The sequence below is a fragment of the Rhinolophus sinicus genome, chromosome X (genome assembly GCF_036562045.2).
Source record: "Rhinolophus sinicus isolate RSC01 chromosome X, ASM3656204v1, whole genome shotgun sequence".
NCBI classification, from domain to species: Eukaryota; Metazoa; Chordata; class Mammalia; order Chiroptera; family Rhinolophidae; genus Rhinolophus; species Rhinolophus sinicus.
Genome location: NC_133768.1, coordinates 109,956,573 through 109,967,608, shown reverse-complemented (window position 1 = coordinate 109,967,608; position 11,036 = coordinate 109,956,573). Strand labels below are relative to the sequence as shown.

The following is an 11,036-nucleotide window of genomic DNA, read 5'->3' as shown; positions in this document are numbered from 1 at the left end:
TTACTAAAACCAATAGAAGAAAAATGAGTCAAGGATTGAAACCTAGAAATTGGATAAAAGGATAAAAGCACACTATACCTTAGAAAAGTTTTGGGGAAAGATTAATTTTTAAAATAAATAGTGTAGAGAGAACTAGTTAACTACTAAAAAACAAATAAAACTGTCTCTCTTTACATAAAAATTACAGATCAATCAAAGATTTCAAAACTTCAAGGAAACCAAAAGAATATGGGTGAATATATTTATGTTCTTGGGATGCAAAAAGTGTGAAAGAAAACAGCAGAAACTACAAAGCAAAATACTGAAAATTTCTCCATACTAACAATAATAATTAAAAAGCAAAAAAAAAAAAAAAAAAAGTATAGCAAAACACACTGCCACTGGTTAATTTTTGTGGGAAGCAATCTCAGACTCAAGGCAAGAGAAGGTGCTGAAGGTGGCCATCGAATAGGCCCTGGCCACCTCAGTGACCATGGCTTGTGATCTCTCTTCTTAATCTCTCTGAGCCTCCTCATACCAGGTAGGAAAGGCCTTGGGGATGGTATTGGTGACCTTGGCCAAAAACTCCAGGATTTTCATCTTGCTGGTTTCAGCATGGGCCCTGAGACCCCACCGGAACTTGTAGCATGCAGGATCGCTGTTGGGTACCTGCCGGTACTGAAGGTACTGTTCCTGCACCCAAACCTTGGTGATGAGCCCCCTGGACTCCCCATAGATGGAATGCTGCACCCCATCATGCAGCCCCATGTCATTCAGCGCTTCCCACACCGCCTCCTCAGGGGCACGGTTGCCATGCATGAAGATCACACCTAGAATATTTATCAAGAGGCCGGTCTTGGGCATGCTGTGCTCATCACTCCCCATCCCATTGTAGGTGAGGCCTAAGGTGGTGACCAGGACATAGGAGCAGTCGCTGGGGTCCACTTCCTTCACATCAACGCCAAAGACCAGCTGCAGGCACAGTGAAGCTTGACTGAGGATCTCAGCGAAGTGGTCCTCGTGCTCTCTGATGATGCTGCTCAGCATTTCCACCTGTGTGGTCGGCTCCTCTGCACGGTACTTCTGGAGCAGGAACCGCACCAAAGCATCCGCCCTATCGTCTATGGCCTCTCTAAGCAAGGAGCCAGTGTCTGGCAGGGCCTGCAAAGTGTCTGGCCCCTCTTCTTCCTGGCTGCTGCAGCCCTGACATAATTGGGCTGATGGAGTGACTGCCATGGCATTGGGAAGGAAGCAGGCTCTCTGAGGAAGCTGGGGAGGCCTTGGTGTCCCAGCAGCAGCAGAACGTGCCTTTATGTAGCCTGAGACCAGATAATTGTGGCAGAAAGAGAAGGAGGGAAAGGAAGAGCAGGAGCAGCAGGAAGCAGAGGAGGAAGAAGAGCAGGAGGAAGAGGAAGAGGAAGAAGAGCAGGAGCAGGAGGAAGAGGAAGAGCAGGAGCAGGAAGAAGAGGAGGAAGAAGAAGAACAGGAGCAGGAAGAAGAGGAAGAAGAGCAGGAGCAGGAGGAAGAGGAAGAAGAGCAGGAGCAGGAGGAAGAGGAAGAAGAGCAGGAGCAGGAGGAAGAGGAAGAAGAGCAGGAGGAAGAGGAAGAAGAGCAGGAGTAGGAAGAGGAGTAAGAAGAGCAGGAGCAGGAGGAGCAGGAGAAGGAGCAGGGGAAGGAGGAAGAGGAAGAACAGGAGCAGGAAGGGATGAAGAAGCTGGATTCCTCCTCCTTAGCCTCGGGATCCTGTGCGCACAAGAGGCCCTGGGCCTCTCTTTGGGACTGTAGGTCTTTCTCAAGCATGTACCTCTAGGCATGATGACTCGTGTCAGGCAGCCACAAGAGTGTGGGCAGGAGGTGGGCGATGGGGACCCACGGACCTGGGGGAGACAGGGAGTGTGAGTGGCCTCAGCTGAGAAACCCACCTTAGGAGCCTCTGACAAAGGCGACTTACAGGTCTCCTCTGTGTGGGTGCTCTCGGGCGGCACAGTCTCTCCTCAGCGGGCTGTCCTGAAGATCCTGAGGGAGGAAGTGAGATGTCTCCTCAGGGTGCAGCCAGCACGCCCAAGATCCTGGAGACACTGGGGTCCCCTCTGTTCTGGGGTGGGGGAGCTCCTGGGGACACATTCAGGGTATGTACCTCACGTTGACTTCTGACACTGCTTGGGCCTCCTCTGCTCTATGACCTGCGGCCACGTGCCTCAGATTAAGGTCTTTACTTCCCAGCTCATGGAGCCCCTGTAACAGGAAACAAGGGGACACCTCAGCTTGCAGATGGCATGCACAGCCCTGAGCCCCCAGTGCTGACAAGAGGGGTGAGCGGGACTCTGTGAGATACCCACTGTTCTGGGGTGTGTGGTCCCCGCTGTGCTCCCTTAGGGTCCTCACCTTATTTCTGGCAGGGCCGGCTGCACCCCTCTGCTGGCCTGAGGCAAAACTCTCAGAAGAAGACCACACACCCCTGATACTGAACAGAAGGAAGTGAGGGAGCCCCACATGTAGCCACACCTGCCCAGGGCCTCCCAGGGGGAACAGCGAGGGATGACCAACTACCGTGGGGTCCATCTGTCCTGGGATGTGGGGTCCACTCACTCTTCAGCTTCATGCCTGGCAGGGCTTCCCCTGTTTACCTGCGGCCACCCTCCCTAAACAAAGGTCTCACCTTTGTGTGAGACCAAGGATGGAAATGAGGGGTCACCTAATGCAGCCACACAGCTTCAGGTCCTCCCCTGGCTGACAGAAGGGGTGGGGGGGGTGTTGGGTGTCTGTACATTCTCCTGTGCTGTGGGTTCACCGAGTCTTCTCTCACAGTCCTCGCCATGACGCCTCAAGAGGCCTGGGCCTCCTCCCTCTGCCTCCCTCAGTCCAGCCCTCTGTGCGTAAACCTCACCTTCCTCAGCTGCCCAAGCAGGAAGTCAGGAAACATCACACTTGGAACCGCTCCCCACTCCCAGCTGTACCTGCCCAGGGTCCACAGCAGGGGAGCATCTCTGTGGAATCGCCTCTGTTCTGGGGTCCCGGGTCCCTTCCTTCTCCCTCTGCATTCTCACCTTGACTCCCAGGAAGACCTGGGCCCTCCCTCTGCGGACCTGACGCCCTAGCCCCACACCAAGCCCCCAGGCTCTCTCAGACCAGGATGCAGATGTCAGGAAATGCCCTGTGGCCATCTCACCCTGGGGCCTCCCGGGCTGACTCTGCTCTGGGGTCCAGATTCCCTCCGGCCTCCTTTTCCACCCCTGCACAATCTGGGTCCTCCCACTGCCGACCTGAGGCCCTGCTCCCTCCTTATACCAAGTGGGCAGTTTGTGTCAGACCCGGATGCAGACGTTAGGGAAACCCTCGCGTGGTCATCCCGCCCTCGGGGCCTCCCAGGGCTGATGGCAGGGGCGGGCTTCGGTGGGGTCCCTTCTCTTGTGGGGCCCAGGGTCCCCTCAGTCCTCCCTCTGTGATGTCACCTTGACTATGACACACCCTGGGCCCTCCCTCTTGTCAATCTGACGCCCTGCTCCTTTTACCAAGTTGGCAGTTTTCTCAGACCTGGATGTGAAATTTAGGAAAAGCCAAGTATGGAAATCCCGTTCTCAGGGCCTTCCAGGCCCGATTCTGTTCTGGGGTCTAGGGTCCCTCAGTCCTTCTCTTACCTGCTCACCTTGACACCAGGATGGACTTCGATCCTCCCCTCTGCCAACCTGAGGCCCTGCTCCCTCCTTATACCAAGTGGGCAGTTTGTGTCAGACCCGGATGTAGACGTTAGGGAAACCCTCACGTGGTCATCCCGCCCTCGGGGCCTCCCAGGGCTGATGGCAGGGGCGGGCTTCGGTGGGGTCCCTTCTCTTGTGGGGCCCAGGGTCCCCTCAGTCCTCCCTCTGTGTCGTCACCTTGACTATGACAGACGCTCGGCCCTCCCACTGCCGACCTGAGGCCCTGCTCCCTCCTTATACCAAGTGGGCAGTTTGTGTCAGACCCGGATGTAGACGTTAGGGAAACCCTCACGTGGTCATCGCGCCCTCGGGGTCTCCCAGGGCTGATGGCAGGGGCGGGCTTCGGTGGGGTCCCTTCTCTTGTGGGGCCCAGGGTCCCCTCAGTCCTCCCTCTGTGTCGTCACCTTGATTATGACAGACCCTCGGCCCTCCCTCTGGTGACGTGAGGCCCCGCTCCTTATACCACGTCGCCAGTCTCGCTCAGACCCGGATGTAGAAGTCAGGACACACCGCGTGTCGTCGTCCCGCCCTGAGGACTCCCAGGACTTACTGTTGTGGGGCCCAGGGTCCCCTCAGTCCTCCCTCTGCATTCTCACATTGACTCCCAGCAAGGCCTTGAGGCCCGCTCCTTATACCACGTCGCCAGTCTCGCTCAGACCCGGATGTAGAAGTCAGGACACACCGCGTGTCGTCGTCCCGCCCTGAGGACTCCCAGGACTTACTGTTGTGGGGCCCAGGGTCCCCTCAGTCCTCCCTCTGCATTCTCACATTGACTCCCAGCAAGGCCTGGGCCCCCCCCTCTGGTGACGTGAGGCCCCGCTCCTTATACCACGTCGCCAGTCTCCCTCAGACCCGGATGTAGAAGTCAGGACACACCGCGTGTGGTCCTCCCGCCCTGAGGGCTCCCAGGACTTACTCTTGTGGGGACCAGGGTCCCTCAGTCTTTCCTCATCGTCCTCACCTTGAGCCCTGGCAGTTCCTGGGAACCTCCCTCTGTTGACCGGAGGCCGGGTCCCTCAGACCAAGGCCCTCCCTGCCCTGCGTCCTCGCAGGAAGGTCTGTGACGTCACATCCGGCCGCTGCGCACGGCAATGCCCAAGGCTGATGGCAGGGGCCGCGATGGTTTGTGGGAGGCAGCGTCCTCCCTCTGGTCCCCACCTTCACCCAGCAGGGCCTGGGCCCCCATCGCTCTGTGGACTCGACCAAGGCTGTGACTCCCTGCGTTTCTTGAGAAGGTGAGGGCTGGAGGGGTTGCAGTTTCCTACATGTAAACATCAAGCCCAACTTCTGGCATGTAAATACCTGTCTCATTCACCCTCTACTGTTAAACCTATGTCTAGATACTGTACCTACTGGAGCGAACATGAAACCTCAGACTTCAAGCAAGGGTAAGATAACTAGTTGAGCAAATCTATTCACTAAATATAGCTTAAAGGCAGTGATTTCAAGCTCGAAAATACAAAACTGAGGAGAGCTGTGTAGACTGTGTTAAAAAGAGTTGCGTTGGAAAAAATCCCTCCTAGTGGCCAAGAAGTGAGTGGTTTTCAAAGTGCATAATAAGAGCAACTTGTAGGAGGGAAGTGGGATGATTTACATCTCCACAGAGACAGCCACATTACCTTGGAGGGATTTTAGGTTAAAACTAGGTAACGGTGAAGGGTGAGAGAAAACAGAATGAACCACTGTAATGGTGGCCTTGGGGAAAGGGTTGGAGGAAACATCATCTCCTTGCCATGTGACCCATCAGAATTGAACATGGGATCAATCAGTTTGAGAAGTCTTTTTATGGGTGCTAAAAAATAATATCTTTCTCTTGGCAAAGCATCGTGGCCTGTCATCTCCCCTTCTCACCATGGAGGTGTCAGGATGGCTTTGCGATGTCTGAGCTTCTCTCCCAGGGCTACCATTGGCTGGAGGAGATCCTTGCTGACCAATCAAAGGCTAAGGGTGTGGCCCCCTCATTGTCCCAAAGAGAAGCATATATTCTTTTCAGTTTGTTAAGGTTTCTTTCATGGCCCAAAATATCATCGCTCTTGTTAAATATTCCATGTGCCCTTGAGAAAAATATGTATTCTGCTATTGCTAGGTGCAGTGTTATGTAAATGTTAATTGGGTGCTGCCCAGTGCGATCTTTTCCACAGCTGGCATAGTGCCCAGCTGGTCCAGCCAAGAGTCTTGCTCCTGAGCAACTGCAAGTCCCTCTGCCTCCTTTAAAAAAGAGTATTCTACAGATCAAGGAATCACTGTGATTGCCAAGTAGGGAGGCTGTCAGAGCTGTCAGCGGTCTTTGAGGTCCTAATTGTATGAAGGAAGAACCTGAGGACCAGAGACAACAGGGACTTGTCCAAAGTCATCAGCAAGGCCATCAGTGGCAGAGCTGATTTGCTAATAGTTGCCAGGCCTGGGATCATCCCAAAGCACCATTCTTCCCTACAGTTTCACCTGGTCCTACGTGCCCCAGAGAGGGTGCTACCCTCCCTCCACCTGGATAGGCCAGGTGAATTTTCCTGTCAGTCTCTCTTTACCTCTCCAGGGTCAATCCCAGTGGTTGCCACAGTTCAGTAGCTAGGCACAGGCTAACAGCCACCCACAGACCCCCAGATGACTCAGAGGACAATGTCCTGGGAGGTCCAGGACCGGTTTTTGTTCTCCTAGCAGGGAGCCTCACTCACCAAAGGCCAAAGTATGGAAGTTTGGGTGCCTGACTCAGGGAGCTTCTGTGGACTCAGTGAATTTTCCCAACGATCTTGAGAGGTCCAGCTTCTCACACAGGAAAAGCAAAGTTACCTGCTGGAAATCACATAGCCACTAAGGAGCAAAGCCAGGATTGGAACCCACTGCAGGTGAGCCTTCCTCACTGGCTGACCTGAAATCTCCCACTAGAGCTAGGAGGCAGCTGTGGTTTAATGGGAATCAGGAGGCCTAAATTTCAGTTCCAGCTTGGCCCGCTACTGGTTATGCACCTGGCATAGGCACTTCATCTTTCTGAGTCTCAGTTTCCCCAGCTGTATAGTATGGACCACATTGCGAACCCTTTCTAGCTTTTGGTCAGTCAACAACGGTTTACTTGGCACCGATTTTATGCTACATTGTGCTAGGCACTACAAGTACAGTCAAATAAAGCCTCAGGGAGCTTACATTCTATTGAAGGAGGGCAGTTAGAATACACAAATATTGTATTTTGCTGTGTGTAATGAGCACTTTTTGGCTCAAATTTGTGAGGGAAAAATAAGGATGTGCATTATACATGGGTAGTACTAATTCCATAGCCACATAAATGTTTTTAATTCTTTTATTTATGCTTATGAGTTAATAGTGTAACTCTAGAAATCAATAACAATATCTGTATGCAAAATAATACCCTGGAATATGATAATCGATTTTGTTGAACTTATGACAAACTTGCAACGATGAAGAGTTCTTGGCCTTCTATGATGCGTAACTATCGTAAATTTGTTACCAGTACATAAAATTTCTTGTACCTTGTATCTGTTCTTGTGTTTTGTAATTATTTGTTACATAAAATTTCTTGTACCATAATATGTTAAAAAACAAATGCTAAAATTCCTTTAAAAATAACACAAGTACCTAAATGTAAACAAATAAAAATTTGAATTGAAAAATTAAAATGAAAGATTTTGTCCTTGAAATTTGGCCCCAAAATGTGGGAGCACATTATACACAGCAAAATACGGTAAATGACCAGATTATATTACGTCAGGCCAGCTAATTTCTACAAAGAAGATTCAATAGGGAAATGTGGTGGAAAGCAGTTGGGGGCTGCTTTAGCTAGGATAGTAGAGACTTAGGGTTGGCATGTAGGTCTAGTAGAATAACACACATGGAACTGCTCAGCAAACCAGGCCAGTGGTGAGGAGTGAGCGCCATAATGTGAGAGGGTCAGGTCAGTTTGCTCCCTATCTTCAGAATCTCACATCTCATTTCTTAGCCTCCCATAATCCCCACTTAAATCACTGTTCCAGCTCCAGTTCGGCCCTGTTGCTCCCTATCTTTTATGCCTCTAGAGATTTATTCCTACCACTCTTGCTGTCCTGTATCAGATTCATCTTTCTTTAGCTCCAGCTGAGATTCACCTCCTAGAAGTAACCTGTCACCTTATAGCTCCCTCTCAAGACTCACACATCTGTCTTCTCATGCTCTAGCTCCAAAGGATGTGCTTCTCTATAAGAGTAGATTTCTGCATGTATATACTTCACTTAGCCTACCAGATAGGATGACAGGGGGCCATGACTGCTTCTGAGCCCTTTGGGCCCCAACATTACCAAGTACATTATTTGGCACAGAGGGCAGGAGGCACTCAATTTATGTTTCATGGCACTGGTGGCAGCAGGCTCTCAAACTGAAGACTCTGCAATGTCCCACATTGTTAGAGTAGAGCCAAGCAAAGGCCAATAGAAGGGAGCAAGGGAATTCAGGAGAAGAGGGGGCTGGGTTTGTCCAAAGTCACTAGGATAGAAAACCTAGAGCTGTCCTCCTCTTTGGTCTCACATAACACTTTCTCCTGGCCTTCTTTCCATCACTAGCCAATTCCTCTCAGTCGTCTCCATCCATTACGTGTAGGTGCTCTTCAAGACTGTGCCTCAGCTCTTCCCAACTTCTTATATCGGTTACCACACACTCCCCTGGCTAACATTATTCATTCCCCCAACTCCAGCTTGACCTCTCTCCTGAGCTTCAGAGCTGAGTATACGGTTGTCTCCCAGGCCCCTCCACCTGGAGGCCTACCAGGTATCTCAATTTCAACAAGGCCCCAAACAGCCTCATCTCCTGAATAAGAGCACCATGATCAATCCAGCAGACATTGGAATGGAAATCAGTGCTGAACGCTCCTGTTGATTTTACTCCTAGATGGCTTCTGACCCCATCTTCTCTTCTCTATCCCCACTGTCATCACCTTGGTATATAGAGGTCCTTGTGCTGGCCCATTTGCCCTCAGATCCATTCCTCACCCTTCTGCTGCTCCACTCTGTTTTTCAGGCTGAATTTCCTTGGCACTTGTGCCTCTTGAAGGGAGATTGGAGGGTGAGAGGAAAGGGAAAGGAGGATGAGAGAGGGAGCTCCTCTCTCTCTGCCTTGAACTGCATCTGTCTTCTCTGTGACCTCATCTCCCACCAACAGACCTTCCATGATTTCAGTTTCCACCAGGTGACCCCGCCTCAGGGCCCTGGAGACCCTGGCTCCATTCTTTGTCCCTCCAGCCTAGGGTTGGCAGTAGTTTCCTGCTGTTGCGTATCTCTGGGTTACCTCATCTTATACAGTTTGGCTTCTCAATAATTCCGTCTCCTATATAACTTGTTTCCTGCATTATATTTCTTGTAAAAAAATTAAAGTGGCTTCTGTTTTCTTGGTTGGACTCTGATTGATGCAGCACTTATTACTTCTAACCTAGCTTACTATAAGAGCTTTTAAGTAAGTCATGATTTTAGTCCTATTCCTATGTTTGCATTGAACATTGCAGCCAAAGTAATACGTCTTCGACTAACTTTGCCTTAAACCTTCAACAGCTCCCATTGCCTACAGGATGAAGTGGTTATCTTGGTTTGCAGTCTGGTGATGGGATGAGTGGGAGAGAGGCTGTTGCCAGTGTTTGGTTTCAACATTGGGACCAGGGTAGCAAGCTGGAAATGTCCCTTAGCTGCTGGCTTAGTTTCAGATTTGCTCTTCACAGAAGGGAAAGTGACATGGTGAGTAATAAAGGCTCAAGATACCCTGATAAATATAGACCAACTGATTGAAAGCTCCTCATTCATCCACTTGCTACGTTCTCAAGATACACCTGTCCCCAAAACAGATGACCACAGTGTACCTGTAAAAGAAGCTTAGGAGCTTTGTTTCTTTTCTTTTTACACTTCCCCTTGTTCAAAAATGGAATTCGGAAAATTTTCAAAAGCACTTGGACACAATCTGATTTTTAAATTATTGGAGTATCGGGGCTAAGGAAAAATACAAATTAATTTAAAAATTAATATTTTTGAATGAATTAATAGTAATGCTGGAGAAGAGAGGGGAACCCAAGAGACACTTTGGGTGAAAAGGTGTCCAGTAATGTCCTGGCCCTTCAGTGCTTCTGAGTGTTACAAGGTGTCAAGAATTCATAAGAAGATAGAGGGGACCTCCCAGGAATCATACATCCAATGTTAAGGCCTCAATTTTGTCAGAGAAATAAGAACAAGGCTGCTTTCTATAGGCAAGAAGGATGACAACTGATTAGGAAACTTGAAGTTAGCAGAAAAGGTTTTGAATAGTGACTGGTAAATGTAAAATTCAAAGAATTTTACTGGCCAGTTTCTCAGCAGGCACACAAGGCCTTTTAAGCTTGCCTCTCCCTCACAGTCTAATGGTCCGACCTTATCTGCTGGATGATGAATGGGGGTGAAGCTCACCATAGCCATGGAAAAGAGTAGCTTGGCAGTGAGGATTGCTCAACTGAGGACAGACCCTGTTGACAATGAGGCTAATCATGGTTGTGTGCATTTTTTCCCAGTTGGACTCAGAGCTGGGTCAAAAAGGAAAGAAGTTGGGTTGTGGATTATTAGTCCATCCAGGGTTGGGGTTTGTTAGGTGGGGCAAGTGAAAGAGATGAATGGAAAGGAACCAAGAGTACTGGAGACAGAATTGCCCCACTGATTCACCATGTATGGGGGCCTGGCTTGGAAAGGAAGGAAGGAAGAGAGGCTTGGAGGAGGCTGCTGGACTAAGAGTGAAGGGATACACCCAGGGGTGGACACCTGTCTGAGGTCAAGGAGAAGGTACATTGGGAGTGAAGGTGTGAAAGCATTGAAGGATGGGGGCATGTGCTCAGGGATGTGATTTGAGGGCTGTGGCAGGCAATTTAGCTGAAGTTTCAGCATCTGAGCTTTTGGATGATGTTCCACATTGCTCTGCCCATTGGCTTTGGCGAACAGTAAGCTGGAGTCCTACCTCAGGTAAAATTTGGCAGGAGGGAGTATGTGAGTGGACTTGGAAAGTTCCAACTGTTTTTGAGTTGGGGAGAGGCGATAAACGTAGGAGCCAGAAGAATTCCATGGAAAGAACATTTTTCAATGAAAAAGGTGTCACAAACAACTAATTAGAAAGACTTGTCTCCTGGATCAGCTAAGAGATGCGTGTGATTTGGAGCATAGTGACCTTTTCATTTCCTTAGAAAGAGATGGGATCACTATGGGGATATTCTTATGTGCAATGGCATTAATTGGGCTAAAATTGGCTCTGTTGTCTAATGTGATAGTAATAATAATAATAATAATAATAATAATAATAGAAATTCACCAAATTAACAGAAACCTTAGGGTTCAGTGGAAAAGATTTGCATTCTTAATGACTTAAAGCAAACCTGGG

The 11,036-nt window shown here is 49.7% G+C and overlaps 1 protein-coding gene across 1 annotated transcript; it reads right to left on the bottom strand.

The window, feature by feature from the left end:
• Positions 1–384: 384 nt before the first annotated feature.
• LOC141569592 (melanoma-associated antigen 10-like) lies at positions 385–1,291 on the bottom strand. The gene is given in 1 exon segment (XM_074323328.1): positions 385–1,291. A coding segment is annotated over 1 exon segment (831 nt). The 5' UTR covers positions 1,216–1,291.
• Positions 1,292–11,036: the final 9,745 nt, after the last annotated feature.